This window comes from Pristiophorus japonicus, chromosome 21 (assembly GCF_044704955.1).
Source record: "Pristiophorus japonicus isolate sPriJap1 chromosome 21, sPriJap1.hap1, whole genome shotgun sequence".
NCBI classification, from domain to species: Eukaryota; Metazoa; Chordata; class Chondrichthyes; family Pristiophoridae; genus Pristiophorus; species Pristiophorus japonicus.
In genome coordinates this window covers 29,756,154-29,782,119 of record NC_091997.1, presented here as the reverse complement: position 1 = coordinate 29,782,119, position 25,966 = coordinate 29,756,154, and the positions used below count along the sequence as shown (strand labels likewise).

At 45.6% G+C, this 25,966-nt stretch overlaps 1 protein-coding gene across 4 annotated transcripts in view; it reads left to right on the top strand.

The window, feature by feature from the left end:
* LOC139233890 (CDGSH iron-sulfur domain-containing protein 3, mitochondrial-like) overlaps nucleotides 1-25,966 on the top strand; it is a 100,059-nt gene that overhangs the window by 50,012 nt on the left and 24,081 nt on the right. For 2 of the 4 annotated variants that reach the window (XM_070864531.1, XM_070864530.1), the window contains exon 3: nucleotides 3,948-10,679. The exons of 1 other annotated variant lie outside the window; for it this stretch is intronic. In XM_070864531.1, the coding sequence (XP_070720632.1) occupies nucleotides 3,948-4,136 (189 nt within the window). In that variant the 3' untranslated portion in view covers nucleotides 4,137-10,679. Of the gene's footprint in view, nucleotides 1-3,947; nucleotides 10,680-25,966 lie in introns of those variants that run through there. One more of the 4 variants, XR_011588233.1, reaches the window with a different exon arrangement.

The following is a 25,966-nucleotide window of genomic DNA, read 5'->3' as shown; positions in this document are numbered from 1 at the left end:
ATTGAGAGTGCTCCCAGCATCTTTGCAAAGTTGCACGATTTTTTTCCCTTCTACTTTCCTCCCCCCCCCCCCCCCTGTCTCCCCCTTCCCCCCCCCCCCCCCCCTTCTCCCAGAGTCCTTGCCTCCTTGCTGCGGTTATAGGCCTGCAGGTGTGTCGGGCGCCTCACCGTGCACTCAGGTGACCATTCTGTGTGTTAGTTTCAGCAAGCTGTTCGACTGGGGGAAGCTTTACAGGAAAGAAAGACTTGCATTTATATAGCGCCTTTCACAACCACCGGTCGTCTCGAAGCGTTTTACAGCCAATTAAGCATTTTTTTTAAAATGTAGTCACTGTTATAATATAGGAAAAGGCAGCAACCAATTTGCGCATAGCAAGCTCCCACAAACAGCGATGTGATAAAGACCAGATTTAAATTTAAATCAACATAACAAAAGCAGAATATCTGGTCATTTTCACATTGCTGTTTGTGGGAGTTGCTATGTTATTGACCACAATCCAGAAGTATTTCTGTAAAGCGCTTTGAGATGTCCGGTGGTTGTGAAAGGCGCTGTATAAATGTAAGTCTTTCTTTCTTTAGATAATCTGTTTTTAATGATGTTGGTTGAGCGATAAATATTGGCCGCAGGGATGACTCCCCTGCTCTTTTTTGAAATAGTGCTGTGGGATCTTTTACGTCCACCTGAGGGAGCAGACGGGGCCTCGGTTTAACGTCTCATCCGAAAGACGGCACCTCCGACAGTGCAGCACTCCCTCAGCACTGCACTGGAGTGTCAGCCTAGAATTTTTGTGCTCACGTCTCTGGAGTAGGACTTGAACTCACAACTTTCTGACTCAGAGGTGAGAGTGCTACCCACTGAGCCACTGGCTGACAAATGACAACCGAGTCCGATTCCTGTTCTCAGCCCAGATCCAACCGCACGAGTGTGTGTGCTTTCTCGCTTTCCCTCTTTTTCCTCCGTCTCTCTTTCTTGCGCTCTTTCTCGCTCTCTTTCAAGGGTTGTTGGATGTCAGTGAGGCGCAAGAAACTGTTTCCTTCCGCTTCTCGAATGGAGGCTGAGACCGGTTGATAGCATCACTTGGCCACCCTGGACAAATTCATCAAAGAATGGAACTTGAACAAGAATACAAAAGTTAGTGTGCAGGTACAGCAAGTAATTAGGAAGGCAAATGGAATGAAGGTCTTTATTGCAAGGACGATGGAGTATAAATGCAAAAAAAAAATCGATTAAAAGGGCAAGTGAGAATCTGGATTTTATACATAGAGAGGCATGGAATACAAAAGCAAGGAGGCGAGGATGAAACACAAAAAGTTAGCATGCAGGTACAGCAAGTAATTAGAAAGGCAAATGTAATGTTGGCCTTTATAGCAAGGGGGATGGAGAATAAAAGTAGGGAAGTCCTGCTGCAACTGTACAGGGTATTGGTGAGACCACACCCGGAGTACTGTGTACAGTTTTGCTCTTCTTATTTAAGGAAGGATATACTTGCATTGGAGGCAGATCAGAGAAGGTTCACTCGGTTGATTCCGGAGATGAGGGGGTTGTCTTATGACGAAAGGTTGAGCAGGTTGGGCCTGTACTCATTGGAGGTTAGAAGAATGAGAGGTGATCTTATTGAAACGTATAAGATTCTGAGGGGGTTGGACAAGCTGGATGCAGAGAGGATGTTTCGTGGGGCAGTCTAAAATCGTGCTCCTAGTTCTTGTGTTCTAACCTCGTTGGTCTTTACGCTTCAGCTACTTTTCACCAGATGAACCTCTGAGAGAGCTTTCAAATTTATTATTGCAGTAAATGCAACAGTTACTTTGGCAAGTGCCGTGTGATTTTATGCCAACATATAACAAGATTTAACAAGATCAGCATGTGAAAAATGTGAATTGGGATCATTAGAGTAAGGAATTCAAGGGACCGCCTACGATGATCATGAAGATGAGTAAGGAAGTCTTGCTACAATTGTACAGGTCCTTAGTGAGACCGCACCTCGGGGGCCGAAATTTCCCCTTTTGTTAAGGCCTATAGCCGGCGGAAAACAGCGGCCACGGAGCGGCGGGGAATGGCCGCCTAATTTCCGCGGAAAGGTCGTCGTTCGTGCAATTGCCCTCGTGCGTTTATCCGGCGGTGAGCATGTCCGCCCTGCTCCCCCTCCCACCCCCCCCCCACATCTGCCCCCACTGCTGCTGATGCCTCCTTAAGTGCGTCATCAGAGCGCGTACCGCCGAAGACCCGTCCCGGAAGCGACATTCAGCTGGAAAAGTCTGGTCACCACTTGACGCTGCCTACGTTGGGTTTTTGGGTTGCTACACAGTGCTTGCTGAAGACCGCCAGTGCTGTTTAAAGGTGTGTTGGGTTTAGCAGCATTATTGTCATCGACTTTTTCTCTGACTTTTTAAAGCACTGTGAGTAGCCTTGCTGACGGCGCGCTTGATTGACAGTGCTCCAGGCTCTGCCAACTCCACAACAGGGAGCCGTGCTTGGGGAGGAGATCGAAATGGGGGCAGGGTCTCTCATCAGCCACCTTCTCTCGAGCAACAGAGACCAAACTCCGTGCTCGGGGCCCAGCTGCAAAACCTTCCCTTGAAGAGGGCCAGGGAGCAGCTGCCCCATTGTGAGCAATTGGTCAAAAGCCGAATTTCACGGTGCTAAAGCCACTCCGGACCCCACACCGCTGCAAGCAGCCCATTTCCGCCTGCAATACTGCTCCGCTCCTTTTTACCACCAAAAACGCTGAATTTCGCTGATGTGGCGGTAATGAACGCAAAAAAGCGGTAGGTGCATCCAGTTTCGGGCGGAGGGCAATTTCGGCCCCCTGGAGAACTGTGCACAGTTTTGGTCTCCTTATCTGAGGAAGGATAGACTTGCCTTAGAGGCGGTGCAATGGAGGTTCACTAGATGGATTCCTGGGATGAGAGGGTTGCCCTATGAGGAGTGATTGAGCAGATTGGACCTATACTCTCTGGAGTTTAGAAGAATGAGAAATGATCTCGTTGAAACATATAAGATTCTGAGGAGGATTGGCAGGGTAGATGCAGGGAGGGTCTCGAACCAGGGGGCACAGTCTCAGGATAAGGGGTCGGCCTTTTAAGACTTCGATGAAGAGGGATTTCTTCACTCAGAGGGTTGTGAATCTTAGAGAATTCCAAACGCAGTGGGCTGTGGATGCTGAATCGTTAAGTATATTCAAGGCTGAGATCACTAGATTTTTAAACTCTAGAGGAATCAAGGGATATAGGGAATCGGGCGGAAAAGTGGAGCGGAGGTTGAAGATCAGCCATGATCTTATTGAATGGTGCAGCAGGTTCGAGGGGCTGCATGGCCTATTCCTGCTCTTTTTTTTTTACATATAGAATTAGATACAATATACAGCAGAGAAGGAGGCTATTTGGCCCAACCAGTCCATGCCGGCGTTTATGCTCCATTTCCTTCCTCATCTAACTATTAGCATAACCCTCTATTCCTTTCTATGCTTATCTAGCCTCCCCTTAAATGCATCGATACTATTCGTCTCAACCACTCCCTGTGGGTAGCGAGTTCCACATTCTCACCACTCTCTGGGTCATGAAGTTTCTTCTGAATTCCCTATTGGATTTCTTGGTGACGATCTTATATCGATGGCCTCTAGTTATGCTCGTCCCCACAAGTAGAAACATTCTCTCTGTATCCGCTCTATCAAACCCTTTCATAATTTTAAAGACCTCTATTAGGTCACCCGACAGCCTTCTCTTTTCAAGAGAAAAGTGCCCCAGCCTGTTCATCCTATCCGGTATAACCTCTCAGTTCGGGTATCATTCGAGGCAATTTTTTTTTTTGAATCCAGTTCCTCTTCATCATTTTTCTTATGTTCTAATGTTGTGTTCAGATGCAAAGCAAACTCTAGGCCAGGAGTTTGTGGTCCTTTGTCTAAATGTGTTTTTTTCCTAACCGTGTGGCTTTCTCTTTCATCTCTTCAGCCATTCTGTGATGGGACCCACAAGACTATCCCTTGGGCCCCATGCTCACTGAAGTTCAGAGTGGAGGAGGCCAAGACAGTTTGGCTGTGCGGCTGCAAACACACCAAGAGCCCTCCGTACTGCGATGGCACTCACAAAGAGGACTGGATCCAAAAGGCTGCCCTCTTTTCAAGCCCTTCCATGGAATAGGAGCACCTCACGAGCAGTCGTGCAAGTGACGTACACACACTGCAACAAATTTTTTGTTCACCTATGTAACTATTTTTTTAATGAAAACAGTTTATAGGTTCTTTCAGGAATTTCTGGCTTGTTGTGAACATTTGAGTTAAATTTAACAGCAGTGTTATAGTTTGAGGATTCCCGTTGGAAGGAGAAATAATTCAGATAAAAAAGGATTGAGATGGTTCTCAGTACAAATTAACATGAAGGCATTCACTACAGAATATTTTCGCTGTTGTGCATTTACGGTTATTTCTAGTTTAGTTACAAAAGTTGTAAACCTGTTTGAAGAACTCAGAATTTTGCCTGTTGCGTGTTTAGCTCCGTCTTGTGCTCAGATTGTACTGGAGTTAAGTCCAATTGTAAAAAATGCGTAATGAGTCGATTGAAAGGGGTTTAGATTCTTTCAGGAAGGTTGCGGGATTTTCTAGGGAAAGGTGAGTGAAGTATAAGGGTGCTGATCAGAGGTCCCTGGGGAAAAATAATCCCAATCCCAAGGGAGTCTTGAAAAAACCGTGGGACTGAAATGCTCCCGGCATCTCGCTGTGCCTTTGTTGGATCGCCAGACAAACGTCTGCTTTCAGCGGTGTTGGGGTAAAAGGAGGACTTCTTTCCCTCGGGGTGGACTACCTGATATAGGTAATCGACACTTCGTCCTCCGTATAACGACCACGGAATCAAACAAACGAAACCTTAGCTTCAACTGGCTTCATTTCGAGCAAATGCAAGGGAAGGTTCAATCGTGGAACCTCCGAAGTACAAGAGGTTTCGAGTCTAATTTATACAAGTTTTGGAGAGGGGCTACCCGCCTGCAAAATCATCGATAGGTCTACTGTTATCAGCGGAGTTACATTGATTTGTCGACTCTTATCAGACTTGGTCTGAGTGGTACATCCAATTGTCAATCTCCCATCATATGTTAATTGTGTTGTTTCATGATTTGCACTTTGCCATAGTCTTTATGATGCCCGAAGTAACTGGTCCAAAGTACTGGCTTTCTTATCTCTTCCTCAGAGACTTCTAATCAAAATTGTAACTGCTGACTTCTGCTGTTTTATTAAGTGTTACTAAGGTTACCCATACAGTTTTAATGCGTTATAAGTGTGGTGAAGTGCTGTTAGGGAGGGAGTTCCAGGATTGTGACCCAGCGACGATGAGGAACGGCAATATATTTCCAAGTCAGGGTGGTGTGTGACTTGGAGGGGAACGTGGAGGTGGTGGTGTTCCCATGCGCCTGCGGCCCTTGTCCTTCTAGGTGGTAGAGGTCGTGGGTTTGGGAGGTGCTGCCGAAGAAGCCTTGGCGAGTTGCTGCAGTGCATCTTGTAGATGGTGCACACTGCAGCCACGGTGCGCCGGTGGTGGAGGGAGTGAATGTTTAAGGCGGTGGATGGGGTGCCAATCAAGCTTGGCTGCTTTGTCCTGGATGGTGTCGAGCTTTTTGAGTGTTGTTGGAGCTGCTCTCATCCAGGCAAGTGGGGAGTATTCCATCACACTCCTGACTTGTGCCTTGTAGATGGTGGAAAGGCTTTGGGGAGTTGGGAGGTGAGACACTTGCTGCAGAATACCCAGCCTCTGACCTGCTCTTGTAGCCACAGTGTTTATGTGGCTGGTCCAGTTAAGTTTATGGTAAATGGTGACCCCAGGTTTCCGTTTCTCTCTGTATGCCGTTCGGGCAGGAGACTGGGAAAACCTTCCAGCCCTGTGGAATTTCAGGGCCCACATATGGGAGAGGGTCCAAATGGTTCACTTTCTGGAGGTCTAGTGTAAATTTATTCACTCCCCGCCACCCTGCCCCCTCGACTCCGTTCGACCCCGACCTCCAAGTAATCACTTTGCTTACAAGAGTAGATAGAGAAAGCCTGCCTGTGATTTATCTGTAGCGGACATGGTTACCCCACCACCAGTCCTGGGAAAATCACCCCGAGTCCAAAGCCCGATTTTAACCTGATCCGCCAGGCAGATTCGGGCTCGGACGCACGTTTTGCTCCCCGCCCTATTTTAAGATCCATTGCAGATGCACAGACCCCCGTAGCCAACACCCTTAAACCGGCAAACTGCAGCTTACACCTGTCAGGATTAACTCCCTGCAAGATGATACAGTGCCTTTTTTAAAGACAGCTATTTAAAAAATGCAAGTGGTATAATAAATCATTATGTTTTTCCAGGGGATTTACCTAGGCAAGGGGAACACCGTGCCAACTATTCAGTAACCTATGCAGAAGGTGGGTGGCCACAGCTGCCAGTGTTGACAGCTTAATGCTTGAGAGAAACAGCTTTAATATTTCGCAATCTCTGTCTGCACCCAACCCATTTTTAAATCCCTATACAACGCACTGATTTTTTTTTTACACCAAAAAAATGTGTTTACTAATTTGCTGGTACAGTATTCCAGTGTTTCGTAAAAAGTAGCAAGGGCGATAATGAACCCTTCACACTCTTTTCAATGGTGTGGTTTAAGTTGTTCGTGTTTAGTTCCTGTCTGCGGGATTCGATGCATGCACCTTACTGCAACTTAAATGACTGTGTTAAATTTGTGCAAACGGGAATTTAAAGCAACCCCTCGCACACCGATTTTCTAAGTCATTCTCCCCTAAATAATTGACATTAGAAAGAATGAACTTGCATTTCTATAGCGCCTTTCACACGTCCCAAGGCGTGTCACAGCCAATGAAGTACTTTTGAAGTGCAGTCACTGTTGTAATGTGAGGAAACACGACCGCAGTGGCTACACTTGCAAAGTACTTCACTGGCATTAACGCAGTTTGCTTTATAGTCGATGAAGTACTTTGAAGTGCAGTACCAAACAACACAAATATTTGCTATGTCAATTAGCTATTCTGTCGACTTTAGCATGGAGATGATTCACTGCACTATAAAACGCCACAAAAGTAGTTTTAAATTGTAACGATGCTATTTGGTGCATCATGATCAATGGTAAAATTGGGATTTTATTAGCGAGATTGTCAGGCATTGTGATATATCCCACCTTCATGCTGCAGGGAATTGACCCTGTAATTGCTCTGTAGTGGGTGCCAGAAAAGCAGAGGAATTCTCCCCGGTGTCCTGGCCAATATTTAATCCCTCATCCAACATCACTAATACAGATTACCAGATCATTATCACATTGCTGTTTGTGGGAGCTTGCTGTGTGCAAATTGGCTGCTGCATTTCCCACATTACAACAGTGACTACACTCCAAATATACTTAATTGGCTGTAAAGCACTTTGGGACGACGCGAGGTCATGAAAGGCGCTATATAAATGCAAGTCTGTCTTTTCTTAGTTACACATATGCTACAACTAATGTGAGACAACATCCTCCGATCAGGAACTTCAAGCCACAGTTATATTGGGGCCGACTTTGCGGCCCCTACGGGTGGTACGAGGTGTGCACACGCCCCTGGGGGCCGCACAAGTTCCGGATTTAGGCACGCACTGCGCATGCGCCGAAACCCAGAATGTGCAATCCGTCAAGATTCGTCTTGACAATTCGTACGGATCTGAAAGAAAAGAACATCTGCGGGCGGAGAGTTTTTTTTGAGTGGTCCCCATTCATACTTATGGGAGTTCCGTGCAAACGGAGACCCCATAAATATGAATGGAGAATCCCTTCTCCTATTGTTTGGGCCAGCCCAGGTATTCCCGGGGGTGTTTGTGAGCCGCCTGCCCCCCCGGGATACATGGGCCTCTGCCCGCGGATACCCGTTGAGGCCCAGGAGCGCGAAGCTACGAACCTCCTGGGCCACCAGTTAAAATCCTAGATTTTTTTTTTGCAGGTCAGAGGCATCTGCCTGCGGAAAGCCTCCTACCGCAAACTCTACCCCATTGTGCTTTCTGCATCCATATGACGGGAAAACCATGTCAAATTAACACAGAGAAACTGCAGTATGACTGAATTTGCACTCTATAACTTTCAACAATAAAATAATCTCCAAGCAGGCTAAATAGATGAGATAACGGGTATCATTTTAAGTTTTAAAGTAGCGCTCCAGTGGAGCTCAGATAACACTACAGTTCTCCAACAGTGTTGTGTAAATGATCTGAACTGCGATTCTAATACTGTCTCTAGTTCACTGAAATATATCAGTTACTATTTCTGATCTTTATAAGGCTGTGAATTTAGTTACAATCCTTTCTCTTTATGTTGCCATTTCAGGATGTCACGTGTTGTTTGTAGTTAATTGTTCTCTTGCCAAGTTGCTTCCTCCCAGCCTCCAATCCCACTAGCATTGCCTCCATCCCAAGGCGCAGTTCCGCGAACGCCACTTGCCCTGTGATACATCAGGCATACTGTGGCCTTTATTCAATGCCCCCCGTCTGCCCTCTCGGGTGGGTTAAAGGTCCCATGGCCACTATTTCGAAGAAGAGCAGGGGAGTTCTCCCCCCAGTGTCTTGGTCAGCATGTGTCCCGCAACCAACGTCACTAAAAACAGATGATCTGTTCATTTCTTTCATTGCGGTTTGTGGGAGCTTGCTGTGCGCAAACTGGCTGCCACACTTCCTGCTTTATACACCAAAAATACTCGGGCGTAAAACGCATCGGGGCGTCCGATGACATTGTGAAATGCACCATATAAATGCAAATCTTTCCTTTTATGTGTATGGGGCCTTTCTCAGTGAGAGATGTTTAGCCATTGGAGCATCCAATATAGCGTTTCAGCAGGATGGGAGGGGAGGAGGCCATTTGCTAGTCACAGACTGGAGGTGAAACCTTGGACCTTTTCCCTGTCTATATAACTCAGTGCATACACCTGCTGTGTCACTGGGGGGTTGGTACTGGATTTCACCGCTAGTTTACATTATCCTTAAGCTCTCAAATCTGACACCACTGATCCTAGTGGGTATTTCATTTTCGTTTAATACTATTTAATTTATTTTTAGAACACGGAAAAAGCATGTGTCTGATGTGAAATGAGTTTGGCCAGCTCCAACCCAACTGCTGACAAACATATGCCCAGAGCAGTTAAGTGTCAACCACGTTGCCGTGGGTCTGGAGTCACATATTGCCGAGACAGGGTAAGGACGGCAAAGTTCCCTCCCTAAAGGACATGAGTGAACCACTTACATAGAAACATAGAAAGTAGGTGCAGGAGTAGGCCATTCGGCCTTTCTAGCCTGCACCAGCATTCAATATGATCATGGCTTGAATTTTTCCTCCAATAATCCGGTAGTTCCATGGTCACCATTGCTTTTTTATTCCACATTTATTTAATTAACTGGATTTAAATTTCCCCCCCCAGCTGCCGTGGTGGGATTTGAACTCGCGTCTCCGGATTATTAGTCCAGGCCTCTGGATTACGAGTCCAGTAACATGAGCACTATGTTACGGTACCCCTAAATCTCTTCAGGAGATACAAGCTAAATTGGAAATGAAACACGGGTACAGTTACCCCTCAGAGCGTCACCATGAGGTACATTGTTGGGACAGAGCAGAGGGAACCTTACTCTGGGTGTGGCCCGTGGAGTACTTGACCTTAGGGCGTCTTGATTTTGACACTGGATGCCTTAAACGGGAAAGAGCTTCGTTACCCAGCTTTAACACCTTCAGCACAATAATTACCACAACAGAAACCCAGTTGTGACAACAGAATCGTAGAGTGATACAACACAGAAGGAGGCCACTCGGCCCATCATGCCTGTGCCGGCTCTTTGAAAGAGCTGCCCAATTAGTCCCACTCCTGCTCTTTTTTTCTCCCATAGCCCTGCAAAACAGAAATCGTTACGAGCATAACTTCAGATTTATTTGCAACCAAATATATTGGGGTAAATTTTTGTCATCATCTCAGGGGATGGAGTCTGGTAGAGTGGAATGAGAATCAGACGGGTTCGGTAACAGAGCGGGCAATCAGCTCTGCCAGATTACTGTTGCTTAAATAAAGATTAAAACATTTACTCCAGTGTATTGTTTTTTTTAAATTATGTGGGCAAAATGTTTGTTGGGGCTTCCAAGTGTAATGTATTTGCTTCATGGGTTCTTTGCTTAAGAATTCATAGCAACACATTGCGATTAAGAACTAGTTGGTTTATTAGCCAAAGGTTTAACAATCACACTGCACATTACCAGTTCATCCACCGGGCTCACAACCACCTACTTCATCCCCCGAACCCAACTGGCCGAGGTTTTATTGAGGCTTGTGAACATCACGGGACTGGCTAACTCAACATCTCTACAAACCCATGAGCATGCTCACCGGTGCGACCATCACACCAAGTAAATGGTGCAGTTAATATGTCGGATCCACTTTGATCTCGGCCATATTATCGGAAAGGAGGTGAGGGAAGGAAAAAAAATTATGGAGGCCATGTGCCCCAGTTTTGCGCCACACTGGACGAGGACAGGGAGCAGGTCGCCTGTCTGCTCTCTTGTCTAAGGAATAAGGCGTAGCCCTGGGAGACTCTGGTACGGGAGAAGATAACACAACAATACCTGAGCCAAGATCAATTAATCCCATGATAGTTTTGTTGCTGTAATGAATGTTTACACTTGTCAATAATTAAAGATATAATGCAATACATGTTGGCTGATAAGTTTTTTTTTGATGTTTGCTGGTTTTACTGATTTATATTAGAATTAACCCCCACCTCAAGGTCCATTGCGGGTCAGGTTTATTGAACCCCTTATCAAAGGTAAGATAATGGAACATCTGGATAGAAATAACATCATAACAACATAAGAAATAGGAGCAGGAGTAGGCCATACGCCCCTCGAGCCTGCTCCTCCATTTAATAAGATCATGGCTGATCTGATCATGGACTCAGCTCCACTTCTCTGCCCGCTCCCCATAACCCCATAACCCCTTATCCCCTTATCATTTAAGAAACTGTCTATTTCTGTCTTAAATTTATTCAATGTCCCAGCTTCCACATCTCTCTGAGGCAGAGAATTCCACAGATTTACAACCCTCTGAAAGAAGAAATTTCTCATCTCTGTTTAAAATGGATGGCCCGTTATTCTAAGATCATGCCTCTAGTTCCAGTGTCCCCCATTAGTGGAAACATCCTCTCTGCATCCACCTTGTCAAGCCCCCTCATAATCTTATACATTTCGATAAGATAACCTCTCATTCTTCTGAATTCCAATGAGTAGAGGCCCAACCTACTCAACCTTTCTTCATAAGTCAATCCCCTCATCCCCAGAATCAACCTAATGAACCTTCTCTGAACTGCCTTCAAAGCAAGTGTATCCTTTCATAAATATGGAAACCAAAACTGCACGCAGTATTCCAGGTGTGGCCTCACCAATACCTTAGATAGTTGTAGCAAGACTTCCCTGCTTTTATACTCCATCCCCTTTGCAATAAAAGCCAAGATACCATTGGCCTTCCTGATCACTTGCTGTACCTGCATACTATGCTTTTGTGTTTCATGCACAAGTACCCCCAGGTTCCACTGTACTGCGGCACTTTGTAATCTTTCTCCTTTTAAATAATAACTTGCTCTTTGATTTTTTTTTCTGCCAAAGTGCATGACCTCACACTTTCCAACATTATACTCCATCTGCCAAATTTTTTCCCACTCACTTGGCATGTCTATGTCCTTTTGCAGATTTTTTGTGTCCTCCTCACACATTGTTTTTCCTCCCATCTTTGTAATGTCAGCAAACTTGGCTATGTTACACTCAGTCCCTTCTTCCAAGTCATTAATATAGATTGTATTTAGTTGGGGTCCCAGCACTGTTCCCTGCGGCACCCCACTAGTTACTGGTTGGCAACTAGAGAATGAACCATTTATCCCGACTCTCTGTTCTGTTCGTTAGCCAATCCTCATAAAAGGTGATCAGTATGGGTTCATGAAGAGGAGGTCTTGTCAATCTAGCTTACTGTTTTTCTTTGAGGGCGTGACAAAGGAGCTTGATTGGGGTAAGGATGTGGTATACTTAGATTTCAGAAAGGCCTTTGAGACAGTTCCTCTGTTAAGGCAGCTGTAATGTATTTGCTTCATGGGTTCTTTGCTTCAGAATTCACAGCAACACATTGCTATTCAGTTCTAGTTAGTTTATTAACAAAGGTTCAAACATCACACTACACATTACCAGTTCATCCACTCACTGCGTACCTCATCGTGGATGACCTAGACCCAACTGACTGGGGTTTTATTGAGTCTTGTCAACATCACGTGACTGGCTAAGCCACTCACAATGCAACAGCTCTACAACTATTTTAGTTGCGCACTTTAATCAAGTGCCCCCTGATTAAAGGGGGGAGTGGGGGGGCACACTCCAAAAAACTTTTCAAGTGCCCCCTTGTTTTTTTTTGACGGCACAAAACCACAAATTATACAAGTGCCCCCTGGCTAAAAGGGGGGGGGGAGACTAAAACTGCCAAATATAAACAAATTAAACTTTAGACACTAACAGACCAAATTAAAATTTAGTTGCTGGGGGTGATGATGCATTCCAGTCCCTCCGGCGCCCACCTCTTACGGAAGGCCGCGAGTGTACCAATGGACACCGCGTGCTCCATCTCCAGGGATACCCTGGCTCGGATGTAACCACGGAAGTGAGGCAGGCAGTCTGGCTGAACAACCCCCTCGACCGCCCGCTGCCTGGACCGGTTGATGGTCCCCTTGGCCATGCCCAGGAGCAGTTTTACGAGGAGGCCTTCCGACCTGCCCGCTCCCCTCCGCACAGAGTGCCCAAAGATCAGGAGCGTGGGACTGAAGTGCAACCAGAATTTGAGCAACAGCTCTACAACTCTTTTGTGTGTAACCAAATAAGCAATTAAATCAAGTGCCCCCCCCGACCCCCCACCCTGATTATAGGGGGCGGACACTCCAAATATTTTTCAAGTGCCCCTTTTCTTTTTTTTTCTTTTTTTGTGGGGTTTTTTTGTGTTTTTTTTTTTAGGGCAACGAGAGGCAAATTATACAAGTGCCCCCTAACTGGGGGGACACTAAAACCCGGTAATGAAAACAAATTAAACTTTAAAACATATAAAATCAAATTAAAATGTGGTTGCCGGGGGTGATGATGCACTCTAGTCCCTCCTGCGCCCACCTCTCGCGGAAGGCCGCGAGCGTACCGGTGGACACCGCGTGCTCCATCTCCAGGGACACCCTGGCTCGGATGTAAGCACGGAAGAGAGGCAGGCAGTCGGGCTGAACAACCCCCTCGACCGCCCGCTGCCTGGACCGGCTGATGGCACCCTTGGCCGTGCCCAGGAGCAATCCTACGAGGAGGCCCTCGGACCTACCCGCTCCCCTCCGCACAGGGTGCCCAAAGATCAGGAGCGTGGGACTGAAGTGCAACCAGAATTTGAGCAACAGCTCTACAACTCTTTTGGGGGGGAAACAAAATACACGTTAGATCAAGTGCCCTTGATCTGGGGGACACCCCAGACACTTAACTACCCTTTTTAAAAAAAGTTTTTTGTTTCTTTTATTGTTTTTTTTGTGGGTTTTTTTGTGATTTTTTTGGGGGGCATTAAAACCATATATTTTACAAGTGCCCCCTATAAAAGGGGAGGGGGACATTAAAAATCCGGCAATTAAAACAAATTAAACTTTAAAACATATAAAATCAAATTAAAATTTGGTTGCCGGGGGTAACGATGCACTCCAGTCCCTCCGGCGCCCACCTCTCGCGGAAGGCCGCGAGCGTACCGGTGGACACCGTGTGCTCCATCTCCAAGGACACCCTGGCGCGGATGTACCGCAGAAGAGAGGCAGGCAGTCGGGTTGAACGATCCCCTCGACCGCCCGCTGCCTGGACCGGCTGATGGCACCCTTGGCCGTGCCCAGGAGCAGCCCTACGAGGAGGCCCTTGGACCTACCTGCTCCCCTCCGCCCAGGGTGCCCAAAGATCAGGAGTGTGGGACTGAAGTGCAACCAGAAATTGAGCAACAGCTCTACAAACCTCTGAGCATGCTCACAGGTGCATACATTACAGCTGGTACTGAAACTAAATAAAGTGGGATTCAGTGGAAATATTTTACAATGTATACTTAGCAGACAAATAAAACCCAGAGGGTGGTGATGCAGGGATTGTCATTAGCCTGGGAAAATGAGGTCCCATAGAGATCTGTTTGTGGGACATCTTTTGTTTAGCATCTTCACAAATGATCTCGAGCCAGGAATCATAAACACAATGACTAAATTTACAGATGACACAAAGGTAATGGGCCTGAACTCGCGCTCCCCACGGATGGATTCGAGGCGCACGCGCTCCTGTGGGGTCCCCGTAAGTTCCTGGTTTATGTATGCGCAGCGCATGCGCCTAAACCCGGAACTTGCGATCGGTTAAGAATTCTCTTGGCACATCGCATGTCTCCAAAACTAAAGGGTCTCCACGGGCAGAGAGTATTTGCGCAACTCCTGCCCAGCGAACGTCCCTCAAATTCTTACCACTGATAAAAACAGGCGTATGGCTTGCAAATTAAAAACCAATGCGTATAAGGTGGCCAAGGTTAGTGGGAAAATAGAAGATTGGGAAAACTTTAAACGACAGCAAAGAATGACTAAGAAAACAATAAAGAAAGAAAAGATAGATTGCGAAGGTAAACTTGCGCAAAACATAAAAACGGATAGTAAAAGCTTTTACAGATATATAAAACGGAAAAGAGTGACTAAAGTAAATGTTGGTCCCTTAGAAGATGAGAAGAGGGATTTAATAATGGGAAATGTGGAAATGGCTGAGACCTTAAACAATTATTTTGCTTCGGTCTTCATAGTGGAAGACACAGAAACCATGCCAGAAATTGCTGGTCACAGGAATGTGGGAAGGGAGGACCTGGAGACAATCACTATCACTAGGGGGGGTAGTGCTGGACAGGCTAATGGGACTCAAGGTAGACAAGTCCCCTGGTCCTGATGAAATGCATCCCAGGGTATTAAAAGAGATGGCGGAAGTTATAGCAGATGCATTCGTTATAATCTACCAAAATTCTCTGGACTATGGGAAGGTACCAGCGGATTGGAAAGCAGCTAATGTAACGCCTCTGTTTAAAAAAGGGGGCAGACAAAAGGCAGGTAACTATAGGCCAGTTAGTTTAACATCTGTAGTGGGGAAAATGCTTGAAACTATCATTAAGGAAGAAATAGCGGGACACCTAGATAGGAATAGTGCAATCAAGCAGACGCAGCATGGATTCATGAAGGGGAAATCATGTTTAACTAATTTACTGGAATTCTTTGAGGATATAACGAGCATGGTGGATAGAGGTGTACCGATGGAAGTGGTGTATTTAGATTTTCAAAAGGCATTCGATAAGGTGCCACACAAAAGGTTACTGCAGAAGATAAAGGTACGCGGGGTCAGTGGAAATGTATTAGCATGGATAGAGAATTGGCTGGCTAACAGAAAGCAGAGAGTCGGGATAAATGGGTCCTTTTCGGGTTGGAAATCGGTGGTTAGTGGTGTGCCACAGGAATCGGTGCTGGGACCACAACTGTTTACAATATACATAGATGACCTGGAAGATGGGACAGAGTGTAGTGTGACAAAATTTGCAGATGACACAAAGATTAGTGGGAAAGCAGGTTGTGTAGAGGACACAGAGAGGCTGCAAAGAGATTTAGATAGGTTAAGCGAATGGGCTAAGGTTTGGCAGATGGAATACAATGTCGGAAAGTGTGAGGTCATCCACCTTGGGAAAAAAAACAGTAAAAGGGAATACTATTTGAATGGGGAGAAATTACAACATGCTGCGGTGCAGAGGGACCTGGGGGTCCTTGTGCATGAATCCCAAAAAGTTAGTTTGTAGGTGCAGCAGGTAATCAGGAAGGCGAATGGAATGTTGGCCTTTATTGCGAGAGGGATGGAGTACAAAAGCAGGGAGGACCTTCTGCAACTGTGTAGGATATTGGTGAGGCCGCACCTGGAGTACTGCGTGCAGTTTTGGTCGCCTTACTTAAGGAAGGATATACTGGCTTTGGAGGGGGTACAGAGACGATTCACTAGGTTGATTCCGGAGATGAGGGGGTTACCTTATGATGATAGATTGAGTAGACTGGGTCTTTACTCGTTGGAGTTCAGAAGGATGAGGGGTGATCTTATAGAAACATTTAAAATAATGAAAGGGATAGACAAGATAGAGGCAGAGAGGTTGTTTCCACTGGTCGGGAGACTAGAACTGGGGGGCACAGCCTCAAAATATGGGGGAGCCAATTTAAAACCAAGTTGAGAAGGAATTTCTTCTCCCAGAGGGTTGTAAATCTGTGGAATTTTCTGCCCAAGGAAGCAGTTGAGGCTAACTCATTGAATTTATTCAAGTCACAGATAGATAGATTTTTAACTAATAAGGGAATTAAGGGTTATGGGGATCGGGCGGGTAAGTGGAGCTGAGTCCACGGCCAGATCAGCCATGATCTTGTTGAATGGCGGAGCAGGCTCGAGGGGCTAGATGGCCTACTCCTGTTCCTAATTCTTATGTTCTTATGTTATCAGTATATGACTTTTAAAGCACAGAATAACAATAAAATTTCAATAATTTAGACATTTGAAATCCTGTTAAATAAGGTAAGTTTATTTTTAGACCCGTTAAAATATGTGCAAAATAATTAATTAAAATTTTGTTTTAAATAATTAAATTCCATTTTGATTTATTTTAAATATGTGATTTTTTAAAAAAAATCTTAAGTGCTTATATGTTTTGGGGGTTATTCCCATTCATACTTATGGTGATTGGAACCAGCATAAGTATGAATAGGGATCCCCCTACTCTGATAGGTTGGCCCGACCCACATGATCCCAGTGATGTGTACAAAGCCCATATGCTGCTGGGATACATGGGCCTCTACGCAAGCCTTCGCAGATAGGCCTAGGACCAGAAGTCTCCGAAACACCAGGACCACCAGGTACTTTCATAGAAATAGTTGCGGTGGAAGGCATCTGCCCATGGGAAGTCTCCGACCCCAAATTCTGGCCCAATGAAGGTGTTCAACTCCAAGCTTTTGGTCGATTGTTCCAATATCTCCTTGCGTGGCTTGGTGTCATATTTTGTTTGAATACCGCCTTGGGATGTTTTACTGCATTAACAGCGCTATATAAATACAAGATATTGTTAGAAGATTTGAATATGGTTTACAAATTGGATTAAATTACAAAATGTTATGAAGGATTTTTTTTCTGAAGCACAATGTTATCATAACATAAGAAATAGGAGCAGGAGGAGGCCATTTGGCCCCTCGAGCCCGATCTGATCTTGACCTCAACTCCATTTACCTGCCCACTCCCCATAACCCTTGACGCCCTTATCATTCAAAAATCTGTCTATTTCCACCTTAAATGTAATCAATGACCCAGCCTCCACAGCTCTCTGGGGTAGAGAATTCCAAAGATTCACGACCTTCTGAGAGAAGAAATTCCTCCTCATCTCCGTTTTAAATGGGTGACCCCTTACTCTGAAACTATGTCCCCTAGTTCTAGATTCCCCCACGAGGGGAAACATCCTCTCTGTATCTACTTTGTCAGCCCCCTCAGAATCTTATACGTCTCAATAAGATCAGCTCTCATTCTTCTAAACTCCAATGAGTACAGGCCCAAACTGCTCAACCTTCCTTCATAAGACAACCCCCTCATCTCAGGAATCAATCTAGTGAACCTTCCCTGAAATGCCTGCAATGCAAGTATATCCCTCCTGAAATAAAGACTGTATCCTTCCCACTCTGAACTATCTCTCCTTTCTTTCTTGGTCGCTCAGGACCATGGGTTTGGGAAGACAACGTTGCAGCTTCAGTCGCCATCTCTGCCATAGTTGGGCAGGCCTGAGGGTATATGAATGCAGCCTGAGGTTGATACTGCTGACTGTCTCTCTAACTCCCTGTGGCAGGAGGGAGGGGAGAGAAGCGATTCCTGGCCTCCATGTGGCATCTCCCACATACCAGTAAAGCACAGATCATAAACTCAGCCTGCTCCCCACTGTTGCTGTTACACAGTGTGCGCTGTTAGAAAGACATTAACAAACCCTGACTAAGAACAATGTTTATACATTAGGAGAGCATTAATGGGTTGTTCTGTCGTCCCCTCCTACCAGCGATACAAAGTACTCCATCATGGGCTCTACCCACGTTTATTTAACCTCCTGATTAAAAGTTTTGTATAGAGTCTTTTAATGAGACCATTTATTATTTTGATCACTTTAGCCAATCCCTATCCCTAGACCATCCAATCCCAATCCAAATTGATTGAAGTGTCTAAATAGCCAACGTAAGAATTGATTAGAAATGTATTAAGTGTTCACATGCTGGTCCCACACACAGTGTAATGTCAAGGTTATTAAGACTGTCGCGCCATCACTTCCATCCAATGGTTGGTGATTAAACCTGACCTGTGACACTGTAACCCAAACCTTTCCAACAATATATAGGGAGGGAACAAATTGATCGTTATTGCTGGGATTAGTTTAAATTATAGAAAGACTTGCATTTATATAGTGCCTTTCACGACCACCAGACATCTCAAAGCACTTTACAGCCAATGAAGTACTTTTGGAGTGTAGTCACTGTTGTAATGTGGGAAATGCAGCAGCCAACTTGTGCACAGCAAGCTCCCACAACCAGCAATGTAATAATGACCAGATAATATGTTTTAGTGTGATGTTGATTGAGGGATAAATATTGACCAGGACACCGGGGATAACTCCCCTGCTCTTCTTCGAAATAGTGCCATAGGATCTTTTACGTCTACCTGAGAGAACAGACGGGGCCTCGGTTTAACGTCTCATCTGAAAGACAGCACCTCTGACAGTGCAGCACTCCCTCAGAGTAAAACCTAGATTATTGTGTTCAGGTCTCTGGAATGGGACTTAAACCCACAACCTTCAGACTCAGAGGCAAGGGTGCTACCCACTGGACCACAGCTGCCACATATGACTAAACGTTTACAGTAACCAAATTGATGTCTTTTAGCAGCCACTGCTGATCATCCAGACACTGTCACATTGCCATTAAGGGTTTTCTTTAACGTTGGATCTGAATGATTTAGTTTCCCCTCTCTGCTGTTACTTGAAACAATCCTAAAAATTCTTAAACAAATATAAAAGACAAGTTAACATTTCGGGTGGGACTTTTAATCACAACGCCCCAATCAGCAGATGTCTCTCAGGAGCTGACTGACCTGCTATATGCTTCCATCATTTTCTTGTATTTTTTTCAGATTTCCAAAATGTCTAGCTTTTTCTTTCTCTTCCAATTCCTTCCCCTTGGCTTCCTTCCTCCTGAAAGCATTGATCCCCACTGACGATACTGTTCCTTGGGCACCATTATTCATCTGTGAGCAGAGACTGGGTAATCATCATCATAGGCAGTCCCTCGAAGCGAGGATGACTTGCTTCCACGTCAAAAAGTTCACGGGTGTTTCAATGATGGACCTAAAATTTCAGGCCCCGAACTAAATCTTGAAGGGTGGAAGATGCCTGTGCTTGGATTTTTTTAACGTGTGGTGACCGTTGCACACCAACCACCACACGGGCTTGACAGAGCTAGGTCTTGGTCCAGTGGCAAGGATTACCCAAGACTAACTGGAGATCAGCTCTGCTGCATGGACCTAGTGCACTCACATATCGCAGTGTGGGCTGGCCCGTGCTGCCCCACGGCCCTCACCTCTTCTGGGCCCCGAACTCATGCCTCTCCTGGGCTCCGATCACATCCCTCTACAACCTCTCGCGCTCCTTCGCCCCGACCTCGCCGCTCCTGCTGTACCTGCCCATGCTCCAATCACCGACCTGAATCTTGGTGACGTCCTTTTTCACTGCCGTTGCTCTCCTGCTGCAGCTCCTGCTGCAGCACATGCACACTGCCAAGCAGGCTTGACTGGACAGTAACCAGGAGCAGGAAGTTTGGCTGATTTTTCCACTTCCCAATCGTGGATCACCCAACCTGAGATCACCTATCTCAGCACAAACCATGTATCAAACCTGGCACTTTCTTGCATGTATAGCTCAATATTCTTTACGCGTTGCCCACATTACAACAGTGACTGCACTCCAAAAGTACTTAATTGGCTGTAAACTGCTTTGAGACGTCCGGTGGCCATGAAAGGCTCTATATAAATGCAAGTCTTTCTTTTTTTAGTATTACATTATTCCTTAACTACTAATTTGGCTATTGGGGAACACTACCATTTAACTTTCTTTCCCCCGAGGGAAAACATCCATCTTTTTAAGCCGTTGTCGCCCCTTCTGTTTTTCTTGCACCCCCCTCCCTACGTCCCCCCCTCCCCGCCCACCATATGATACCTTCATTCAAGAGGGCAGGCAGGCAATGTGATAGATAGCCGTTACTTCATCTTTGCTGGGTCAAGATCCTGGAACTCCCTATCTAACAGCACTGTGGGAGCACCTTCACCACAGAGACTGCCGCGGTTCAAGAAGACGGCTCACCACCTTCTCAAGGACAATTAGGGATGGACAATAAATGTCGGCCTTGCAAGCAACACACACAGCCCAATTTTATAAAACCCAGTGCCCCCATAAAATGAGGCAATAGTAGGGGTGTGATTGCACTTCAGAGTGTCATTCTCTCCCATGTTTTATTTTTCTGCCGTTTCTCCCTATCTCTGTAATCTCCTTCAGCCTCACAACCCCCCTCCCCCCTCCCCCCCCCCCCCCGAGATATCTGCACTCCTCAAATTCTGCCCTCTTGAACATCCCTGATTATAACTGCTCCACCATCGGTGGCCGTGCCTTCTGTTGCCTGGACCCCAAGCTCTGGAACTCCCTGCTTATACCTCCCTGCCTCCCTACCTCTCTTTCCTCCTTCAAGACGCTCCGTAAAACATACCTCTTTGGCTGAACTTTTCGTCATCTGCCGTAATTTCTTCTTATGTGGCTCGGTGCCAAATGTATTTGTTTTGTCTTATAACACTCCTGTGAAGCGCCCTAGGACATTTCACTGCATTAAAGGTGCTATAGAAATACAAGTTGTTGTTGCTGTATCCTGGATTGGTACCATGGTTTTGCTGGCTAAAGGACCTGGCCTGTGAAAATAGTAGATTCTGTTTCTGTGTCTTTGTTAGAGCTGGTTCGTGTCCGTCCTTTTGGATGAGACATTGAGCTGGGGTTCCATCTACCCATTTAGTTGGACACTAAAGATTCCATGGCACCATTCAAAGAGGAACAAGGAGGTCTCCCATTGACCTGGCCAACATTCTTCTCCCAGCTAATGGCACCAAAAGACCAAATGAAGTGCTCATCCACAGTACTGCTTGTGGTGGCATTGTTGATAGAGAATGGCTCCTGCATTTGCCGACACAACAATAATTACTGCACTCCAAATGTAATCAATGGTGTGTAATATACGCACCGGTGAGTATGCTCACAGGTTTGTAGAGCTGTTGTATTGTGAGTGGCTTAGCAAGTCACGTGATGTTCACAAGACTCAATAAATCCCCGGTCATCCACGATGAGGCATGCAGTTGTGAGCCGAGTGGATGAATTGGTAATGTGTAGTGTGATTGTTAAACCTTTGATAATAAACCAACTAGTTCTTAACAGCAATGTGTTGCTATGAATTCTTAAGCAAAGAACCCATGAAGCAAGTACATTACATTGTGTGAAATGGACTAGAATACAAGGGGGTAGGAGTTATGCTGCACCTATACAGAGCCCTGGTTAGACCACACCTGGAGCACTGTGAGCAGTTCTGAGCACCACACCTTAGGGAGGATATACTGGCCTTGGAGGGAGTGCAGTGTCGGTTAACCAGAATGATACCTGGACTTCAAGGATTAAATTACGAGGAGAGATTACACAAATTAGGTTTGTATTCCCTAGAATTTAGAATGTTAAGGGGTGATCTGATCGAAGTTTTCAGGATATTAAGGGGAACAGATATGGTAGAGAGAGAAAAACTATTTCCGCTGGTTGGGGATTCCAGGACGAGGGGGCATAGGTTTAAAATTAGAGTTAGACTTTTCAGGAGTGAAATTAGGAAACACTTCTACACACAAAGGGTGGTAGAAGCTTGGAAATCTCTTCTGCAAATGGCAATTGATGCTAGGTCAATTGTTAATTTTAAATCGGAGATTGATAGCTTTCTGTTAGCCAAAGGTATTAAGGGATATGGGCCAAAGTTGGGTTTTTGGAGTTAGGTCGCAGATCAGCCATGATCTCATTGATTGGCAGAACAGGCTCCAGGGGCTGAATGGCTTCCTCCTGTTCCTATATTCCTATAATAAGGTATTATGTGAATGCAAGGGTTTTTTTTAAGTGTATGACCGCAAGTATTAATGTGCAGGTAACCAAGGGCAACACAGGATCCCAGGCCCAAAATTCACCAAAGAAATTCATCAAGTGACTACAATAATCTGAAATTACTTCATAAAATTCCATGTGCTGATGTTCAAAGAAAACTTATACAACAGTTTTACCCCTTGATTTTTAAAAAACTGGAAACATTCATTCGGACCATTAACGTCTGACCACACTGGACCAGCTCCGTTGGGCGGGCCACGTTGTTCGCATGCCCGACACAAGACTCCCAAAGCAAGCGCTCTAGTCAGAACTCCTACGAGACAAGTGAGCGCCAGGTGGGCAGAAGAAATGTTTCAAGGACACCCTCAAAGCCTCCTTGATAAAGTGCAACATCCCCACCGACACCTGGGAGTCCCTGGCCAAAGACCTCCCTAAGTGGAGGAAGAGCATCCGGGAGGGCGCTGAGCACCTCGAGTCTCGTCACCGAGAGCATGCAGAAAACAAGCACAGGCAGCGGAAGGAGCGTGCGGCAATCCAGACTCCCCACCCACCCTTTCCTTCAACGACTGCCTGTCCCATCTGTGACAGAGACTGTAATTCCAGTATTGGACTGTACAGTCACCTGAGAACTCACTTTTAGAGTGGAAGCAAGTCTTCCTCGCTTCCGAGGGACGGCCTATGGTGATGATGATGATGATAACGTCTGAAAGTAAAATAGGTTAATACCTTCATCAGAAATGCTACAGTTTCATGGAAAGCTGCCAGTAAAAGCAACATGCACTGGAGGTAATGGAGGGGTAATGGAAAGCAGAGAAAGAAGGTGAAGGTGTACTTAGTGACGGGTCCAACACCATTCCACATACATATTCACACATACACGCACATTCGCACACATAATAACATAAGAACATAAGAATTAGAGGCAGGAGTAGTCCATTCGACCCCTCGAGCCTGCTCCGCCATTCAATGAGATCATGGCTGATCTTCTACCTCAACTCCACTTTCCTGCACTGTCCCCATATCCCTTGATGCCCTTAATATCCAAAAATTTATCGATTTCTTGTCTTGAATATACTCAAAGACTGAGCTTCCACAGCCCTCTGGGGCAGAGAATTCCAAAGATTCGCCATCCTCTGAGTGAAGAAGTTTCTCCTCATCTCAGTCCTAAATGGCCGACCCCTTATTCTGAGACTGTGACCCCTGGTTCTAGACTCCCCAGCCAGGGGAAACATCCTCCCTGCATCTACCCTGTCAAGCCCTGTAAGAATTGTGTATGTTTCAATAATATCACCTCTCATTCTTCTAAACTCTAGACAATATAGGCCTAGTCTACTCAATCTCTCCTCATAGGACAATCCCCCCATCCCAGGAATCGGTCTGGTGAACCTGGGTTGCACTCTCTCTATGGCAAGTATATCCTTCCTTAGGCAAGGAGACTCTCACACTCACACTGTCACACACACACGCACGCTCTCGCACACGCACACACTGTCACACACACACGCACGCTCTCGCACACGCACACACTGTCACACACACACGCTCAGTCAGACACACACAAACACATACTGACAAGCCCAAGTTCCAGTGCTCCTCATTTAAAGGAACACACACACATAATGGCACAGCTGAATCAGGAGCTCATTGTATAAGCGGATCCTCGGTGCAAAATCCCTCAAATGCGCTGCATTTTCGGTGTCTCTAACACAAGTGAATCTTTAGTTTATTCCAATAATTAAACATTCACTCCCTCCACCACCGGCGCACCATGGCTGCAGTGTGTACCATCTACAAGATGCACTGCAGCAACTCACGAAGGCTTCTTCGACAGCACCTCCCAAACCCACGACCTCTTCCACCTAGAAGGTCAAGGGCAGCAGGCGCATGGGAGCACCACCACCTCCACGTTCCCCTCCAAGTCACACACCAACCTGACTTGGAAATATATCGGCCGTTCCTTCATCATCACTGGGTCAAAATCCTGGAACTCCCTAACAGTACTGTGGGAGTACCTTCACCACACGGGACTGCAGTGGTTCAAGAAGGCGGCTCACCACCACCTCCTCGAGGGCAGTTAGGGATGGGCAATAAATGCCGGCCTTACCAGCGATGCCCACATCCCATGAACGAATAATTTTTATAAATTCACTACTTTTTTTGATTTACTCGTTCAAACCTCAGTCTAGGATTTCAGCTCTGGTGGGTTAAAGTTGCTGTAAACCCCATTGGAGACACATCTCAGAGATGGCCTCAGCCTGAGCTCATAATCTGCGTCTTGACATCCCAACACTGCCAATAAATCACTCAACAAACACAATCAAGTCCAGATAAATCCAGACCTGATCCTAGCACATAATTCAAATGTATACTGCTGCTGCTCACGCCTCTTGTACAGCAGTCTCGATCCAACTGTAATCCCCATCAAAGAAAGCGTAAAGCATCGAGGCAACACAGAGCGGTTACAGACTTGTCAGTAATAAACGGTGCTGAAGTATCTAGGTGCTGTCCTTTCATCCTATGATGAAAGCACCGATCATAGTAAAAAGAATTTGTAATTATATTTTTGCTCATTGTAAAAATAACAGTAAGCGTTTTCTTTTTGCTTGTCTATGCCTTACATATCAATATTAGAAAACAAAAACAGAAATACACGTTTCAATCAAAGAAAAACTGCGTTAAGAGACGCAATTATTCAAATCAATGGCACATGTAGTCCACACAGAATAATGCACTAGCTGGAGAGTGTAACATGTAAGGGGAGCGTCATACACAGGAGTAGGTTAAAGAAAAAAGAAAGACTTGCATTTCTATAGCGCCTTTCACTACCTCAGGATGTCCCAAAATGCTTTACAGCCAATTAATTAATTTTGAAGTGCAGTCACTGTTGTAATAAAGATAGACAGACTTGCATTTACATAGTGCCTTTCACATCAAACAGGTGTCTCAAAGCGCTTTACAGCCAATGAAGTACTTTTGGAGTGTAGTCACTGTTGTAATGTGGGAGACACGACAGCCAACTTGCGCACAGCAAACTCCCACAAACAGCAATGTGATAATGACCAGATAATCTGTTTTAGTGATGTTGATTGAGGGATAACTATTGGCCAGGACACCGGGGATAACTCCCCTGCTCTTCTTCGAAATAGTGCCGTGGGATCTTTTATGTCCACCTGAGAGAGCAGACGGGGCCTCGGTTTAACGTCTCAGCCTCAAGACGGCACCTCCAACAGTGCAGCACTCCCTCAGCGTTGCACTGGAATGTCAGCCTAGATTTTTGTACTCAAGTCCTTGGAGTGGGACTTGAACCCACAACCTTCTGACTCAGAGGCGAGAATTAAATATCTTGCATAGGGCATGCACAAACCGTACCTCCTATTGTCACGATTATTTGGCACATTTTAGTGTTAACATTCACTACTGTAAATTGCCAATGACAACAGTTGCCAATCAATTTTACATCAATAGTCACAAAGTACTATGCACAATATGACCACTAGATGGCCATGGGGAATGAGTCCCTGATATCTCTCCGTCATTTTCTTATACATATTAAAATAAAGCTTGTATGCATCAACTGAGTGTGGACAAGGCCTCAGGCAATTTACTAGCACCTCACCTGAGGAAGAAATGCAGCCAATTTAAAAAGTATGTACAAGGTCCAACAAATCATCT